General features: G+C 44.7%; 1 protein-coding gene across 1 annotated transcript in view; it reads left to right on the forward strand.

Moving 5' to 3' along the window:
- LOC308128999 (plasma membrane calcium-transporting ATPase 1-like) overlaps positions 1-18,556 on the forward strand; it is a 56,645-nt gene that overhangs the window by 27,891 nt on the left and 10,198 nt on the right. Inside the window, exons 7-17 of the mRNA XM_080494735.1 lie at positions 762-944; positions 3,036-3,250; positions 3,364-3,606; positions 4,857-5,098; positions 5,186-5,423; positions 9,234-9,413; positions 10,473-10,560; positions 10,709-10,815; positions 14,287-14,478; positions 17,720-17,933; positions 18,036-18,247. Of these exons, the coding sequence (XP_080350861.1) occupies positions 762-944; positions 3,036-3,250; positions 3,364-3,606; positions 4,857-5,098; positions 5,186-5,423; positions 9,234-9,413; positions 10,473-10,560; positions 10,709-10,815; positions 14,287-14,478; positions 17,720-17,933; positions 18,036-18,247 (2,114 nt within the window). The remainder of the gene's footprint in view (positions 1-761; positions 945-3,035; positions 3,251-3,363; positions 3,607-4,856; positions 5,099-5,185; positions 5,424-9,233; positions 9,414-10,472; positions 10,561-10,708; positions 10,816-14,286; positions 14,479-17,719; positions 17,934-18,035; positions 18,248-18,556) is intronic.

Here is an 18,556-nt window from a genome sequence, read left to right on the forward strand (position 1 = left end):
GTGTGTGTGTGTGTGCGTGCGTGCGTGTGTGTGCGTGCGTGTGTGTGTGTGTGTCCTACGTTAAATCCTCTCTCGTTGTTTCTGCTGTTCTCTGTTCTGTCTGCTGCTCTTCATTATGAACTGCTGCTCCCGACTCGTCTGTGACTCCTCTGAAAGCTACCTGGACCTTTTTTCACGAATGCTCTGTGATCAAAAATGAAAGAAAATAAATAAATAAATAAATATATATATATATATAAAGTGATGAGACGCTTCACTGCATTTGGCCTAAGGGCCATCATGTAATGGTTAAAGAGTCAGAGGTCTCGTCTTGATCTCTGAGAAAACTCGTCCGGTCGTTTTCAGATTCTTCCTCTTGACTGAATCTGTAACATTTTCTCTGCCTTTCTTCCTATTTCCCCCAAACCACTCCTGAACCCCACTCCCTCCCGCTTGTTTATTTTATTTTATTTATTTATTTTTTGTGGTTTATTATTACACATCGATTTAATTCATTCATATTTTCCCTAATCCGTTCCTACCGATTCTGACCTAAAATATCCCTTCTTTACATTTTCACTCCTGACCTGCAATAATCTTCATCATCTCATCGCTGTCTATTATCATCTTCACCTCCTTCTCACAACCTTCTACACATCCCTCCATGCTCCTCTCCCTTCCTTACTTCCTACTCACTCATTCATCCCTAAAAACCCTCCTCCTCCTCCTCTTCCTCCTCCTCCTCCTCCTCCTTATGTTTCCCAACCCTCTCCCGCAACCAGCCAAGACTCAGGATGGCATTGCCCTGGAGATTCAGCCGCTGAAGAGTGAGGAGGCCGCCGAGTCGGAGGAGAAGGAAGAGAAGGAGGAGGCCAAGCCGGTGAAGAAGGTCAACGTCACCAAGAAGGAGAAGTCGGTGCTGCAGGGGAAGCTGACCCGGCTGGCCGTGCAGATCGGGAAAGCTGGTGAGGGAATCAAACACTTGGGAACAACCTGACAAAGTCTCCCCTAAAAACGTGGTTTTAAATAAACTGTATCAGGAATTTGTATTTGAAAAAAAATCCCCCAAGAGCACCTGCCGATAGTTTGAGTGTGTAAATATATGTTAAGCCACATCACTTTGAGACGCTCACACACACACTCTGCGTACATCAAGGATAGACGCGCCGCTTCATGTAGACAGTTTGCACCAAGTTCAACACAAACGGGAACTCGCTGAGCCTTTAGAGGCTCCCAAAAAAAAAAAAAAAAAATCCAAAACTCATCCGCACACAAGCGGTACCCAGGAGCCTATAAGCCGAGCCGGAACTGGGCGAAGTGCAGAGGACGTCCTGAACGTCCTGAACGTCCTCTGCACCACCTTCGTATTTCTCTCTGGTTTGTTCACATGAGAGTTTAAGGATCCGTTCCAAAGTTATCGGAACCCAAGCACGGGTACATTATTTTCTTTTTCATGCTCTCACTGAGTCAAAGTAGCAGCTTCGGTTTCAGAATCTGAATAATTTATTTCCCACCTCCACTGTAAATCCCAATAAACATGGACTTCAAGGTGTCGTACACCGCGTTTTACACTTTTAACCAACAGAAAGCTGCAGAACCCCTAAACAGAATTCCAAAAAGCACTGCTTTTCTGTATCTCCCCCCCCTGAAATGGAGTTGAAACTCATCTCTTTTGTTTTAGTCTGGATGAAGAAAATATTTCCAGATCTATGGCGGTGCTCCTTTAATGGAACACAGAGCGATCAGGCAGTCGGGGGGGGACGCAGAGGCTGAGGGGTCAAAATGCACTCCATTTTATTGGATGGATGTTTTATTGGGAGCATTATTCATTCCGGAATTGAAGGTATTTTCTGTGTCATTCCAATTGACCTTAATACACCGAGGGGCTTTCAGGACAAAGTGGAAAGGTGGAGGAAGGGAGGGAGAGGATGGAGGGCAGACCGGCCTCACTCATAAAACGGCCCCCTCATCACCGCACTGAAATAGTATTTGGGCCACGACTGCAAGTGAGAAGAGAAATCAAGTTTTTTTTGTTTTTTTAAAAGGAGACAAAGGGAAGGTCAAGTAGAAGCAAAACAACCAGTGGCCTTTCTCATCCTGCTTCCTCAGGATGTGGATTAACTTGCAGAAAGAACCACTTTTTTTTGTAAATAACATTTTGTACTGTTAAACATTTGTTTTTTGCATCAATGCCATTGGTTCAGAAATACAGCATTTTTGGCTGCAACTGTTATTCTTCTGAGTGTTTTGTAATCTGGGCGTGTTCAAGTGGGAATACATTCAAGAACATTGGAGGCTTTTTTTTTTTTTTTTTTATATGGTCTGTAACCAAAACAGTGCAAGAAAGGAACTAAAGGGCGTGTCGTCCAACAAACATCTGATCCATACTCCAAATCAGTTCACTGTGTTTTTCAGTTGCACACAAGGACCGTGTGTCCGCAAGTGTTCCTGTGAACTAAAAAACAAACAAAAAACACGCGCTGCCCACCATAACCACATTACAAAGAGTTTGAACTTCATCAATCAATCCAACTTTGTTGGTGCCATTCAATACGACTTTGTTCAACGCAAAATGCTTTGCAGGTGGTTGAGCCAGTGAGAGCGATAACAGAACAGATCAAGCAATTATAGTGTGGACTGAGTGAAATGTATTTTAACAGCCGTCAATACAATCAAGAAAAAAACAACAACGAAAAGAGACTTAAAAAGGATTGCATTGGCGAGAAAGTATGAATGAATGAAGTGATATGAGACTAGATTTATTGTGTTTGAACCACTTCTCATCGATGGCTCGCCTTTTTTATTCTCCACCATATTTTCTCTTTAAATAACGATAATACTAAATAATTCTCATCACTGACGGCAGAGTTCTGAGCCCGCGAGGGTCCATTCATCAGCACTCCAATGAGTCCAGTCTGGCAGATATTAAAGCCACGTTGGTTTGTGATCATATCTTTGTAAACTCCATTGGAAGTTTGATTTGGAAAAAAAAAAAAATAATGTGTTTGTTTGAAATCTACTTGCATTGACGTCGTTCTCCGTGTGACGCCGACCAGGTCTGATCATGTCGGCCGTGACCGTCATCATTCTCATCCTCTACTTCGTGATCCACACCTTCGGGATCCAGGGCCGGACCTGGGTGGCCGAGTGCACCCCCATCTACATCCAGCACTTTGTCAAGTTCTTCATCATCGGCGTGACGGTGCTGGTGGTGGCGGTTCCCGAGGGGCTGCCGCTCGCCGTCACCATCTCTTTGGCATACTCCGTCAAAGTAAGCAAGGGGGGGCGAGATGTTGGGGTGGGGGTGGGGGGAAATAAAATCCATTTGTGGACTTGTGGAGGGGCCTTGTTTTTAAAAATACAGCCTCTCTTTCTGTCGCGCAGAAAATGATGAAAGACAACAACCTGGTGCGTCACCTGGACGCCTGTGAGACGATGGGCAACGCCACCGCCATCTGCTCAGACAAGACTGGGACCCTGACCATGAATCGCATGACGGTGGTCCAGGCGTACGTCGGCGACACGCACTACAAGACCATCCCGGAACCCGATGCCATCAAACCAGAAACGCTGGAGGTCATGGTCAACAGCATTTCCATCAACTCGGCGTACACCACCAAGATCCTGGTGAGACACGTGGAGGTTTAGGAGTCGTCGTTCTCTATTCGGCAGTTTGACGCCGAAGAGCAAACGTGAATCTATGATGCTCTTAATTCTAATTAAATGACCACAGAGAATACATGTACCTAAAATACATGTCAAAATTAGATGTCAAGATAATTAATGGCTCACACAGTTATTGTCTAGATTTAATTCTTAATTTAATTCACTTAAAAAAAAAAAGAAAGAAAATCGTCGGACTTTACACGATGCAGAGTCGGTCTGAAAAAATACATCCATGAAGATTACCAAATGTCTATGGTTTGCCATCTTTTTGTAAACAAGTCAGAGGCAAGAGGGGATTAATTTTGTTTGCTCATTTAATACAAATAGACAACAAGCAATTATTGAGGCTTGGAGAGAAAATAAAACTTCATCGAAAATGCAATAAACCACACTTGTTTTAGACGAGAGAAATTCAGACGTAGACGAATGAATGCCGACTAATACAAGTGATAAACAAATTTAATGATAGCATACAATGGAGAAATAAATAAATAAATATAAAACACTGAAAAATTACAAGCCAACTTGGCTTAACTGACCCGTGAAGACCAAAACAAAAAGTAAACCAAGCTGGGTTTCTGGAGTATAGCATGTAAATCTAATATGCTGCAGATTAGAGCCATAAAAAAATACAAATGGCTACAATTAAATAAAATGGGTAAAATAAAAAAGACTCCAAACTGTTAATGCAGCTGCAGCAGAAGCATAAGGCCAACAGATTTTGTTGTACACACTCCAATTAAACTAAACTCTGCAGGAAAAGTCTCATTTAAACAAAAAGTTATATATCTGAAAGCAGGAGTTGTTTATCCTCCGCCTTCGGCGGATGTGAATATTTTAGGTAACTGGAAGTAGAGTATAAATTTTGCATTGTGTCGACACAGCAACTTTCGTCCCCCGTCAGGATGCGCTCGTCCTCAGGATTGAGTGGAGGAAACGAAACACGACTTTCGTAACGCGAAGACTTCGCACATTAAACAGTAATATAATAAAACTGAACCTGTTGCACGTGAACTTAATGGAGCTGCTTTGTGTTCTGTGACGTATTGAGTGAAAAAAAAATTCAGAAATGAACAAGCCATTGTGATTTATTGAAACAATTCCTTGTTTGGTTTCGTCAAGAAGCCGCCGCCGCTGCTTTTAGCCTCCCGACGGCATGAAACTTTAAAGTGTGATGTCACATCACAGCCACACTTTCCATCTGTCCACAGCCTCCGGAGAAGGAGGGCGGCCTCCCCCGCCACGTCGGCAACAAGACGGAGTGTGCGCTGCTGGGCCTGGTGCTGCAGCTGAAGCGGGACTACCAGCCAATCAGGGACGAGGTCCCCGAAGAGAAGCTCTACAAAGTCTACACGTTCAACTCCTCCCGCAAGTCCATGAGCACGGTGCTCAAGAACGCCGACGGCGGCTTCCGCATGTACAGCAAAGGGGCGTCGGAGATCGTCCTGAGGAAGTGAGGAAGTGCGCCGTGAGCTCTGCCGCACGGAAAAAAGGCCTGTTTGGGTTTCCTCACGTTCTCCCCCTTCCCCCCGCTCCCCAGATGCTCCCGTGTCCTGGACGCTCAGGGTCAGCCCCGCGTCTTCAAGCCGAAGGACCGCGACGAGATGGTGCGCAAGGTGATCGAGCCGATGGCGTGCGACGGGCTGAGGACCATCTGCGTGGCCTACCGGGATTTCCCCGCCGAGGCCGGCGAGCCCAACTGGGACAACGAGAACGACATCCTCACCGAGCTCACCTGCATCGTGGTGGTGGGCATCGAAGACCCCGTCAGACCCGAGGTACGGCGGCGGGCGTGTGCTATTCGTTTCGTGCGCGTGGGACTTATTAGCCGTCGTTATCGATCGGGGGGGGCGTTTGTCAATAAGAAGATCTCGCTCCGACGCTTTAAAGCAGCGCCGGTCAGGTGATTTCTGATGAGGGGTTTAAAAGTAGGAGCCGTTGGAGGAAGAAAAATCTCTCGTCTCCTCCAGTCGAATGAATTATCCTGGTGTGGAAGGTGAGAGCAGTTTGGAGGAAAGGAGTGCGGTGAAGGAGTCGGGTGGTAGTCTAATGGAGAGCTTTTGCAGCTGATGAGCTGTGCTGTTGGACACAGACAGAACAAGTTGAACGGAAGGTCTGACATCACCAGTTGACCACTGACCATAATCAGAGCGTTTCCCCTTAAAATCCTCTCGTCTCACGGAGGAAGGATGCACACGACTGAGCAGGTGCTGAAAATGCCGTAAACTACCACCGCAATCCAGAAAACCGAGGCGGTACGAACTTCCTTGACAAATAACTTCCAAAAGATAAGATGAACTTGTAGAAATGACCGCCGTGCTGTGTTTAAGAAGAATGTGTTACAAGAATAACTTTATTTACTGTAAAATTTGCTCTATTTATAAAGCTGTGTGCTTCACACAGTCACAAATCCACCACATACTTCTGAAATGGCATTCAATTATAATAACAAGAGCAAACAGATATTTGACATCCACCAAAGGTTGACCGGGAAAAAAAAAAAAAAGGTTTACGGATCACCTCTAAGATGTAATGGAATCTTCCTTAATATTTCAACAAAATCCGTATCGTAGTCTTGACGTAATCTTGCTAACAGACAAATATGCGTCGACGATTATATTACGTCCTCTGCGGATGCAATTATGAAAACGGATAACTGCAGTTAAGAAAAGGCTTCAATTAAAAGTACCGAGTAACTTCTAACGGTGTTCATTTTCAGTTCAGCACCGTTCATTAAAAACCTCATTAAAAAGAAAATCCCTCTTTTGATCTGAAGTACGGAGGATATATTGATCAGGCAGAAGACCGGGGGAGAAAGTAACTTTAAATGTGTTGTGCAAGTGCTTAAAATAACTTATTGATGACGCTCATGAGTGACTCTTTTCACACTTTACTGGTTACTGAAGACATAGAAACCACTGGTCACACATTGCTACCTATTCCACAATAGATGCAAATAGAATAGAAAGTCCCTTCAAATGCATGAACAGGGTTAATTTGTGATTATTTCTGCAGATATTACCGTTTTGGTTTGAAATTGAAGGGTGCCAATAAGCCCGAGAAGCTCTTTAAGGAGCCACGCTCACTGAGAGTTAATCCAGCTCTGGGTGAACGCCTGCTGTTGGTCTCAATCCACTGCCTCCGCAGCGTTTTCTGTTTCAACCACATGAGCAGTATAAGCGGAATAATGGCGCGGGCTTTCTAAAGGTCCCTCCTCAAAGACGGTCATTGTGCCGAGGCCCGTCTTTCAAATGGAAAGTGAGTGAAATAGCCGAACAGCCTGCAGCTTCCAGTTACCTGCAGTAGCGGGTTTTTTTTTTTCTTCCTCACTTTGTATTGGAATAAAAACTATTCAAACTTCAAGCTGTTGTCAGTACATCTGCTCACGTTGTGTTTAAAAAAAAAAAAAGATTGCATTGAGAGAGACAAACCGATCAGACCTGACTGAGTGCTCGCTGCCATTTCTTTTTTCTTTTTTTTTTGGGTAGAATCTGTGCGACGAGGCGTCGAGCTAAATGAACATTTCCCCACATTGGGACTCAAGTCAGTCCTGCCTTGTGTTGTGAGACTTGAGCTCAGAAAGCGTCGGTGCTGCTGCTGCTGCTGCCCGCTGCTTTAACGCCGGGGCACAAAGATCACTGACAGGATGGGGAAAGGTGGGGAGCAGCAGGGGTCCATCGGAGCTCAATATTTATCTGCACCACCTCTGAATACACGGCTCCCGAGAATACATGAAGTGATCCCTTTTATTTTATTCAAACAAGTGAAGTGAACGTCACAAAAACGGTTTAAAAACAAAGGAATTGTTAGAATATTATTGCTGTGACGCTGCATCGAGGCAATAATATGTTGTGCTTTTAAAAAGCCTGTTTATTTCCGTTATAACTTGTATCGGATGTTCATTTGTGGGTTGAGCAGGAGAGCCAGGTATGAGTTACACCAGTAGTTTAAGATTACATGGGCTCATCCCACAAATGCATGTATTTTCCATTTACATGTGGCGCCATTCAAGAGGCAAATGCCAACCTTTCCAAAAGCGTACAATTTATTGCCAACACTAAAAAACTTTCCCGACTTTTTGTCATATTTTTAGTTAGAAACCTTTCAGGAACCTTTTCAGGCTCCATTGGCTTGAAATTAATGATTTCGTCCGTCAACTTAAAGGGCGAGACGCCCTGCAAAGACTCCCGAGCCTCCCGTCAGGATGCACCTCTGATCGATTTCCAGAAGCGACACGTGTCGCCTGTTCAGTAAAGCGGCACAAAGCGGCGACACTCAAAGATCAGACGTTTGCTTGTCTGCGTTCTGCCCGAGTCGCTTCAGAAGGAGAAGAACCATGTGACTCAGCTGACATATCAAGCTGGAGGCTAAAGCAGGTCCAAGGCGAAATGTCAACGTCCTGGTGATCCAGGTTTTCTTTTTTTGGTTTTTGTTTTTTCAATGATGACCTTTCAAAAAAAAAAAAAATAAGAAAGCAGAGTCTGTTTCTTTAAACTCCAGTCTCACGTTCGGTGATTCTACATGTGAAGAAAATCTCATCATACGTCTAGCCAATCCAATCCTATCCAACTTTATTTGTACGGCACATTTGAACACAACAGCCAAGGTTGATCAAAGGGCTTCACAGTTAAAAGTAATAATAAAACAAATGGTAAATAAAAAAAAAAAAAAGTCATGGTAACAGTGAGTAAAAATAATTGTATTCATGTTGAACTCATGTTTACAGGTGAATCTGATTGTTTTATCAATTTGTATTTCGTCATTTCATGAAAGGATCTATTAGATTTTTTTCCCCATTAGACCACACAGACGAGTAACGATCTGAGAAACGTGTCGAGGTTCGATTTTGCCCTCCGGGGCCGTAGCTTCCCTGCTTAATCCAAAGAAATGCGTCTCAGTAGAAAGTGTATGTAGTGTGTAGCTCCCCGCAACCTCATCTTTGATGCTTTCAGATATTCTGGGGTTTTCTGCTTACAAATTAGTTGTGAAGAGCCGTTTTTACACAATTACACATTAAAAAACTAAACTTTAATTAACTCAACTCTAATTAAACTCCACAATGGAGCCTGTGAGTTTGGCTCAATGTGGATCTGGTATCAAATATCATGATAAAGGGGGTAAAAAAAAAAAAAAATGGTTCTCGGGTGGAACCTCTGCAGTGTTTTTGGACTCTTTTAAACTCTGCTGTGACGTGAATGGAGCTCCATGTCTGTCGCGGCTTTGTTTTCAGCAGAACGAACCCAAATTTACAATAACCAGCTTTCAGAGTTCGATCTGAAGATGGAGAAATCCTCTCAGAATCCTCCTTAAAGGCTCGGCGGAACAAACATTTCTGTTGGACTTGTAGACACACAAAGCTGGATGAGAAAGTCCTGTTTTGTTGGGTTTTTCCCCCCGTTTATTTCCAAACATTGATGTCTTTCCACTATTGCAGGTCAACTTTGGCTTCATATTTACACCTTTTTATGTTGCATCCAGCTCGAAAGAGTGAGCCGTTGCTGTCATGTCGTCCTGGCCCCCGTCTCGCTGTCTCGCTGTCATTTCATCTTTTCCTCAATGTTTTTTGCCTTGTGAAAAATTCATTCCAGGTACCCGAGGCCATCTCTAAGTGCCAGCGCGCGGGCATCACGGTTCGTATGGTGACCGGAGACAACATCAACACTGCGCGCGCCATCGCGACCAAGTGTGGCATCCTGTTGCCAGGGGAGGACTTCCTGTGTCTGGAGGGCAAAGAATTCAACCAGCAGATCAGAAACGACCAGGGAGAGGTGAGACCAGCACAAGTCGCTGGATATTGTTTTGACCCCCAAAATGTCGCTCGTCGAAGCTGGTGCCGTCCGGTAAAACGTGGATATCCTTTTGAAAGTCCTGCCAGCAGTGCGTGCAGTCGCCCAGCGAAGAGCGGAGACATAAATTTAGCCCCTCCCGGGAGGATGCGAGTTAGTTCTCATTTAACCGACAGGAAAAATATAAGAACAAATGCCGGGAACGCAAGGGGGGGCAAATAAAAATTGCTTTATGACCACATTTGCATATTTATGTGACTGCCTGTGGATCGAGGAGGCTTCTATGCTTTGATGCCAGGTTATAAATTGATTGGATTAAGTTCAAAACGGAACATCATTTGTTAATTCTTAATAACCTTATTAACCCTGCTGCTGATTTATCCAAAGAAGAACATATGATGATAATTTTTTATATATATATATGTGTGTATATATATATGTATATATATATCTGTATATATATATATCTGTATATGTATATATATATCTGTATACGTATATATATATCTCCATTTGAAGGCTAAAAATTAAAAAAAGGAGAGGATATAGTCTTTTTAAAGTTGCAAATGCTCGGTTGTTAAGTGTATCTAAGTGGCAGAGATATTTCAGTTTAATTTATGATGTTCCACTTTTTTTCAAATCAGAGCTATAATATTGGTGGGATCATCAAGAAGGTGGTGTCCACCCCCTCTAATGTATTATTCAGAGGTTGTAAAATTATTTCTGGAGTTTTTGACTTTAAACATTCGCATCACATTTGCAACTTGGTGGTTTCATTCTGAATAAGGCTACTCTTTTCACCATGTTGCTGGCGCCTAATAATACAAATTTTTAAAAAGCATAATAATGTAATAATAATAATAATAATAATAATATTTATTTAATATTTTGTGTCTATTGCAAAATGTAAAAAAAAAAAAGACTTATTCACTCTGAGACAGATCGCTGTTTTGATATCTATGGGCAGATCGCTGCTGCTTTGAAGAAATGAAAATCTAAGAATGTATTTCAGCTTTTCATCGCACGTTTTCACATTTTCAGGTGGAACAAGAGCGTCTCGACAAAGTTTGGCCCAAACTGCGAGTTCTGGCCCGTTCCTCTCCGACCGACAAACACACTCTGGTTAAAGGTGGGTCCGCTCCGACGTGATGTTCAGTGTTTGGTGCGTACAGAGCTTGACTGTGTGAGTGGAGTGCAGCAGCGAGTCGCAGCCTCAGCCTCCCTCCGCGCTTCCACGTCTGCGCCTCGCTGAAGTGGAGAGTCTTGTTCTCTTGCAGGCATCATTGACAGCACAGTGGGCGAAACCCGACAGGTGGTGGCAGTGACGGGAGACGGCACCAACGACGGCCCCGCCCTAAAGAAAGCTGATGTTGGCTTCGCCATGGTAACTACTCCTCCACATTTTCCTCCATTTTTTTTTTTTTTTTTTTTTCACAACAGCTCCTCGCTGTTGCATCAGTTTCTCTCTGCATCATTACCGAAAAGGGAAGAAGGGGGGAAAAAAAATCATAAACCTCAGAGTTAATTACATTTCTAATGCAGCCATGAAATAGGTATTTTCTCTGAACGTCATCCACAATAACTCTGGAGTTCAGAGCCGTGGATTCATTAGGGCGGCTGTTAAATGGAATCAATAGACGTCGAGCCTGGATGCCTTCAGCACAGTGGGGTCCCGCGCCGACGCTGAGTTACGGCCTTTTATTTTCCACAAATCAACTCGCAGGGAGCGAGACTGATTCCGCCTGCTTATTGTTTTGGTTTATATTTCGTCTCGTATACACTAAATAATGCATCAGTCCCGTGAACAACGTGCTAATCCCTGGTGTCGGTCCTTCAGAGGGTTCCGGGGATTTCATCCTCTTTAGTACAAAGCTGCACATCCATTTACACTACTGCCTCAATATGGGTTTTGTTTCCATAACGTCGGATTCAATTAATTATTTTTTTATAAATATTATAAAAAGTTATGCATTTACTGACTTTATGAATCGGTCATACAATACATATCCCTTTTAACCACGTTGATAAAACCTATTAATGATGTGGAACGACTCTGATTCTGGGTAGAAAATATAAAAGCCCTTTCTGCCCAGTTTATGTCTGAATCTTGTTTTTTGCATCTGTTTTTAAGTAGACCAACACCACGAACATTCTTCTGTCACAATTCATATTGATATTTGTGAATTCACGTAATTACAATTGTATATTACAATATCAAAGCCTTTTTTTTTTAAGTCTTTTAATGCATTTTATAATGAGCAACGTTCCTCGTGCACGTCACATATAACGTAACTGAAAGTAAAAATGTAATCAGAATAATATTAGGAACTGAAATTTAAGACCTTTACGGTTTTTAAAAAAGGTGTTTTTGAGATGCATACAAGTCTTGACCGAAAAGTAAAAAGCCAGGTCAGAAAACTGAATGAAAAGAGCAGATCGGGGTCGGAGCACATGGCCAGCTGACGCACCCACTGGAAAGGTTACACCCATTGTTTGTACGGGCTGAAGTAAAGCATTGTGGGAACTGTGAGATGAAAACATCCATTCATTCATCTTCTGTACCTGCTGGATCTGGGTCGGGTTAACAGACTGTTTATTGTTGCTCCAGGAAGTGAATGTGAAACTAAAAACGCATGTCGATATGCCACGTACCATAGCTGCAAATAAAACGGGCCATGTCAAGGTTCTGCTTTCATCTATTATAAAGAGGATCAAAGTGCAACAGTCAGGCCAGCTAAGGAATTTTTTTTAATTTGATGGTGGATTTCTTTCTTGCTTTTTTTTTTAATCCTTCATACATCCATTGGTCCTCATGGGGAAATTATTTCTCTACATTCTGCGACCATATATATAACTATGAGCAGTGGAGCTGTTGGGCGGTCAAAGGCTTTGCTCAGCAGCAACCCGTCAGCAGTGAGATTCAAACAAGCGGACGTTTGATCACTGGCTCACATTTCACCCTCTCGAGGCCGCCACTCCATCTTTAATGCCTTCTTCAACCAAGTTCTGATGCGTCACTCATGAAGGTTGTCTTCAGAAGCTGGGCCGCACCAGGGAGAACATGCGAGCGTCACATGGGAAGGCTCTGGAACCCAGGTCCTCTCACTGTGAGACTGGAGTATTTAAAATCTGTCTAAAAAAAAAATGTATTTGTTGCAACTAAAGCCGAGGAATATCTGTTAACAGACACTCTGCTGCGTCGTGGTGGGAAACATTACAGCACTGCAGGCCAAATGATGCTTCATCTGACTGTGGTTAACTGCCCGGAAATTAGTGGGTTGCAGTCCTTTCAGGGTGAAAGACTAAAAAATGCAAAAATGACAAACGGGGACGGAGAGGCTGAAGTCTGAAGTCTCTTTATCAGCACTTTGTCCCCGCTGATGATAATTTGTTTATCAGATTCCGTGTGAAGCGTTTCTCCCCGGCCGGCTCCGGAGCAGAGAGAGTTGGCCTCGGCTGATAGTGATCAATATAAAAAAAAAAAAAAACAACAGTTTCTGCCTGGGGATGAGCTGGGAACACAGTCCCACTCCGCCGTGTGTCGTCGTGACCTTTACTGGCGGATGAAAGTCGTCTCGTTGCGCCGGCAGCTCCTGCAGGCTGCCGTCAGACGGCACCCCGACCGGAGCTGCCGGTCGTGAACGCATCTCCGGAGCAAAAAGTGCGGATTCATCGCGCTGACCTTTTTAGTCCTAATGGGCCTCATCTGGAAGATTTTCCCAGTTTTCGAGTGTCCCCGTTCAATTATCGCCCGTTTAAGCTGGAGAACAGAGGAGCGAAGTGCCTCCGTCTGCTCGGGAGGGGTCTGGCTGTGCGGGGAGGGGGAGGCGCAGCGGCTCACATCACAGCTTCTTCACGGTGGCTGTTATAACACAAGACTGACTCTCCTGTTTTATTTTTACCACTGCGTCACTTCAGCGGCATAAAATATTCTCACTCGAAGCTTTTGTTGCACTTTAGCCGCATTATGCTAAAAGGCTGTTTGAAACTCAAATCTCCTGGTGGCCACCGGCCAAGTCGTTCTCACATACAACACCAAGACGAAGAAACGTTGGTTTTTTCCTAAACCACAGATTTTATATCTTTATTCGACTGTAACGCTGGACGCCCCCCCCCCCCCCCTCCCACTTTGTCCTGGAACCACTGATAGAGGATCACTTGTTAACCTCCAGTCAGGAGAAGGTGATGTTCAGCTGTTTATGCACATGGCCCGAGCCTCTTCTTGTTTTTTTTTGATGAAGAAAAAGAATATGGGAGTCATTAGAGATAATCGGCGTGTCCTTTTCACATCTTGTACATCTTTGAGTGAGAGTCAGTTGAATGGTAGAAGGTCGAAAGAAAATTGGCGTGAAGCGGTTCCCCCGTGCAGCTGAATTACACATTTCTTTCCCACTTTCCAGCCTTTATTAATCATTTATGATCAGGGACATTTATCTTATGAGCACTTCAGGGGCTGACGGAATTGCATCCAAGCACAGAGCTACTTATATTTTCATATTTTTGCAGTTCATATACGGCATGTCATTCAAAAATTGGATTTGTTTTGTTTTTTTGGTCGATTTTGATTACTTCTGAAGATGTCGATCTTAGAAGAAAAACAGATTACCTCAGCTGGCGTCTTTTTGCATCTTTGGAGCTCCATGATTCTGAGGAGTCATAGATATTACATTTTACCTCCACATAGCCTGTCAACACCATTGATTTATTGCTGATGTGGCTTTTTTCTTGTTTTTTTCATGCAATTTATTTATTCGGAGATGAATACAAAGCAGCTCTGGTCTTGGAACGCGGCCCCAGCTGCTGCCTGGCTTTCCGAATTTCCCGTCTAATCGCACCTCCTCTGCTTCCCTGTCAGGGAATCGCCGGTACGGACGTGGCAAAAGAGGCATCGGACATCATCCTCACCGACGACAACTTCACCAGCATTGTCAAGGCCGTGATGTGGGGGAGGAACGTGTACGACAGCATCTCCAAGTTCCTGCAGTTCCAGCTGACCGTCAACGTGGTGGCCGTGATTGTGGCGTTCACCGGCGCCTGCATCACTCAGGTAGCTCACGGATCCGGCTGGTTGTTGCCCGAAGATTAGGATTTAATGCCGTTTGCAGATGTTCTAGCTTTTTCTTTTGTTTATTCATCCAAAGTGTTTTATAGGAATTATGGTGTCGGCTGGTGGTACTTTTTTTTTATGTGGGGCTTTTCATTATTCTTCAATTTCAGCCACTGTCAATTTAAATGTACAAAGCAAATTACAACAATCTTGCCTTTTTTACATTGAGAGAGGCCCCCCAGTGATGCTTTAATGTACTTTTAAACATCTAGCGCATAGAGAGCACTTATTAAGATGACACTTTTATGAACATACTTCTAAACAAATACTTGCGGATGCTTCGTTGGTCTAAAGCCGTGCTCTGACATCTGGAACCAGTTTAGCAGCAGATCCTCCATAGTGTGGAGGCGTTTGTCCTGCACATCCCACAGATGCTCAACCGGATTGAGATTTTGAGAATTCCAGAGGCCGAGTCAACACCTTAAACTCATTTTGTTCCTCAAACGAGTCACTCGTGTCCGGGCACATTAAAGAGGCCACATCTGCGACGGACCGTACAACATCTGAGAGATTGCTGAAGCAGGTGATCTGTGCCAAAAGTAAACACGCAAATATTTTTGCATGGACGGCACGACCTGTATTTTCCTGAGCAAAACATTGCCTCAAAGCATCACCCTGCCTCTGCTGAGTCCCTTCTTCCCACAATGCACCCCGGTGCCCCCTGGGTTTACCAAGTCCTCCATCCACTTGATCGGAGAGGAAACGTGATCCATGAGAGCAGGATGCCCTGCCCTCGCTCACTCTTGGCGCTTTCTGTGTTGGGACAGTCGTCGGTATGGACGCGGACTGCTGTGCAGCCCTGCACGTCCATATGCATCAAACGTGTCATGTGTGTTCAGTCGCCTCTCTATATATAGCCAGAATTTTGAGCTACAGTAGTTTGTCTGTTGGACCTGCCAGCCTGGACTCGCCTCGTGCATCAATGAGCTGACAGCTGCAGAAGAGCCGCTGCCGCTTCTGACCAAGTCGCCAGAACATCAGTCGACTCGCTCAAATCGGGATGCCTTCTCCCCGCTTTTAACGCAAAATGTCGACTTGCCTGCTCATATAGGCCACCCCGCTAAGGGCTGCACACGGATAAGAGATGATCAGTGTTATTTGCCTCACCTGTCAGCGGTCTTGACGCTTTCGCTCGTCGCCGCGTGCCACTTTGTATCTGGAAACATCAGCACATCTCTGATCAAATTTCCTGAGAAGCCAGAAACAAGAGTCGTCTGTGATTTCCGTGTGACCACCTCGGCGCAGCGAGGAGGCACGGCGGCTGCGTCGCGTTTTCTTTGTTTCATAATGTGCCTCTAATCAGGAAACTGAACTCCTGACACTATAAAGGGAAAAGATTCTCGGGGCTGTGCATTAATTGAAAGGCTCACAGCTGGCAGGACAGATAACTAACTTGACTACAGAGCGGAGATCACAAAGTAGGCTAAGATTCAGCCTGAAACCATGGCAACACGTCGCCGTCATAATCCTGAAATATAGCGGGAACTCAGCAGGTCTGCAGTCTCGGTGCTGTGTTTATACACAATGATCAGCCGGCGCTCGGCCACTGAAATGTTGGCACGGATCATTAAGAGATGATTTATGTCTTTGTTGTACAAACAGAGGATGGACCCAGCGGTGTGCACTGGGTTTCAAAAGTGGAGGGGATTCAGAGTAATGTGTGTGTTTGCTGTGTGTTGTTGTTGTTATTGTTTGTTTGTTTTGCATCGATATGCATTTAGATCAGAGGCCGAAGGCATTTTAATTTAATTTTATAGTTTATTGTGCCCACCTTGATGATGACGGCGTGGCCACCGATGTACTTGTTTATAAACTGCATTCATGAGCGCGTCAAGGCTGCCTCCCCGCTCGCTGCTTCTCAGACCCACGGCTTTTCCATCTTCAGAAATTAGTGCTGCATTTCTGAGCTTTTTGACCGTTTTGGATAACTACGACAAAAAAGAAAAGTTGTCCAACTGTAACTTAATGTTACCACGGTTCTTTTCTCCGCAAGGTCTCAGCTCTACATATCGAACTCACTGATCCACTGCCGCCGCCGCTGGGTGACATTTAAATTTGCAACCACGTCTCTGCCTCCATTTGGGTGCAGCTGAATTCAAAGGGGTTGTTTTTTGGTTTGTTTTTTTTTAGTTTTTCGCAGGTTTTCAATCCAAAACATGGCTGGTATTAGGCTGGTTACTGGCCAGTACGAGCTTCAAGGCCGACTCCTTCCTCATCCAGCAGCTGTGAAGTAGAGCAGCAGTTTAGTTTTTGGGGGGGTTTTTTGCCTTACTTCCACCGCTACTTTGCTTTCACATCATATCTGCTCTTCATACCTGCTGAAAAACTCGTCTGCACTTCAGTCTCTTGTAGAATAACCAACCTCAGCTGCAGTTTGTGCTGACTGTTGATCAGGTCAACACTTCGGCAACAAACTTGGATGTTACTGTTTTGATCGTCGGTTGCCTTTAATCATCGCAGGAGCGCCGCTTCCTGATTTAAAGAGGGCTCTTTGTTCCGCCCGCTCCTCCTGCTGACAATCAGGACCTGTGCAACTTTCAAGCTGACAGAAGACGGTCACTCCGTCGTCCTCGCCTCTTCCAGTGTCACTGGTCGAGCTCCACGTATACCTCCGTCTTCTAACTTCCAAGTCTCTTAACGGACTTTCTGCTGACATCAGCTAAATGTGTAATAACTGTTGTGTGTTGTTTTTAATTAAAGATGTCCGTCCAGACTTCCTCTGCGTGTCTTACAGAAATATATACAATCAGAATGCCACTGAGGAGGAAACGTATCACCTTGAAAACATCTACAAACACACGTTTAACTCATGGGAATGTTTCCCTGAATAAGCCAAGCAGCCGAATTGTGGAGCGCGTCGCTGAAAAACTTGGGAGAGCAGACACCACCGTGAAGTGACTCTCGCTGTGTGTTCAGACTTGACATGATGCAATTTCAGGGAAAGCAAAGACACAAATTTGCTCGGGGTGATTTCTGAGTCTGGCACATTTAAAGCCGCATGCTTCTAATTTCTGAGCGTGCGGGAGCGAGGAGATGGAGAGACAAAGCTTGTGGGGAATTATAGAAGCGGGATCAAAACCTAATTTATTGCCCATTGAATATGTATGCGTTGGCTCACTTACAGTGAATTATTACTGCCTCTCGCCGGTGGGGCTGATGCCGTTTGCCTCTCCGCCTCCAGGACTCCCCTCTGAAAGCAGTGCAGATGCTCTGGGTCAACCTCATCATGGACACCCTGGCGTCCCTCGCTCTGGCCACCGAGCCGCCCACCGAGTCCCTGCTGCTCCGCAAACCGTACGGCCGCAACAAGCCGCTCATCTCCAGGACCATGATGAAGAACATCCTGGGCCATGCCGTTTACCAACTCGTCATCATCTTCACTCTGCTGTTTGCCGGTGACTGTGACATCCAACGTCTGACAGATCTGGGAAATGACTTTGTGCTATTGTGGCGTTTTGCTTATTCATTTGTTTGTTTTTTTCTCCTTCGGTTCTCAGGAGAGACGTTCTTCGACATCGACAGCGGCCGTAACACTCCCCTGCACTCCCCGCCAACGGAGCACTACACCATCGTGTTCAACGTGTTTGTCATGATGCAGCTCTTCAACGAAATCAATGCCAGGAAGATCCACGGAGAAAGGAATGTCTTTGAGGGAATCTACAGGAACCCCATCTTCTGCAGCGTCGTGCTGGGAACCTTCATCTTGCAGGTAACGCCGTCGTCCCCATCGTTTCAAACTAATCCTAAGTCTCCGTATAAGTAGATTGATGCAAAGCGATTTGCATACATGTTCATACAGACATTCATACATACAAATGTGTTGGTGCGACGGTCTTAATATTAAGAGTCTTGATATAATAGGGATTCTCTACTGCCTGCCGCAACCTTCACTAGTTATTACGCTATACTACTGCAGTGCAGCTGTTCACTCACTCGCTCATTCATGTTATTGAGCAAATCCACACAGCTCAGAAGCCAAGATGGACCCGAGACAGACTCGTTTGTGCTCCTGGCATTT

Source organism: Blennius ocellaris, assembly GCF_963422515.1.
Source record: "Blennius ocellaris genome assembly, chromosome: 4".
Lineage (NCBI taxonomy): Eukaryota > Metazoa > Chordata > Actinopteri > Blenniiformes > Blenniidae > Blennius > Blennius ocellaris.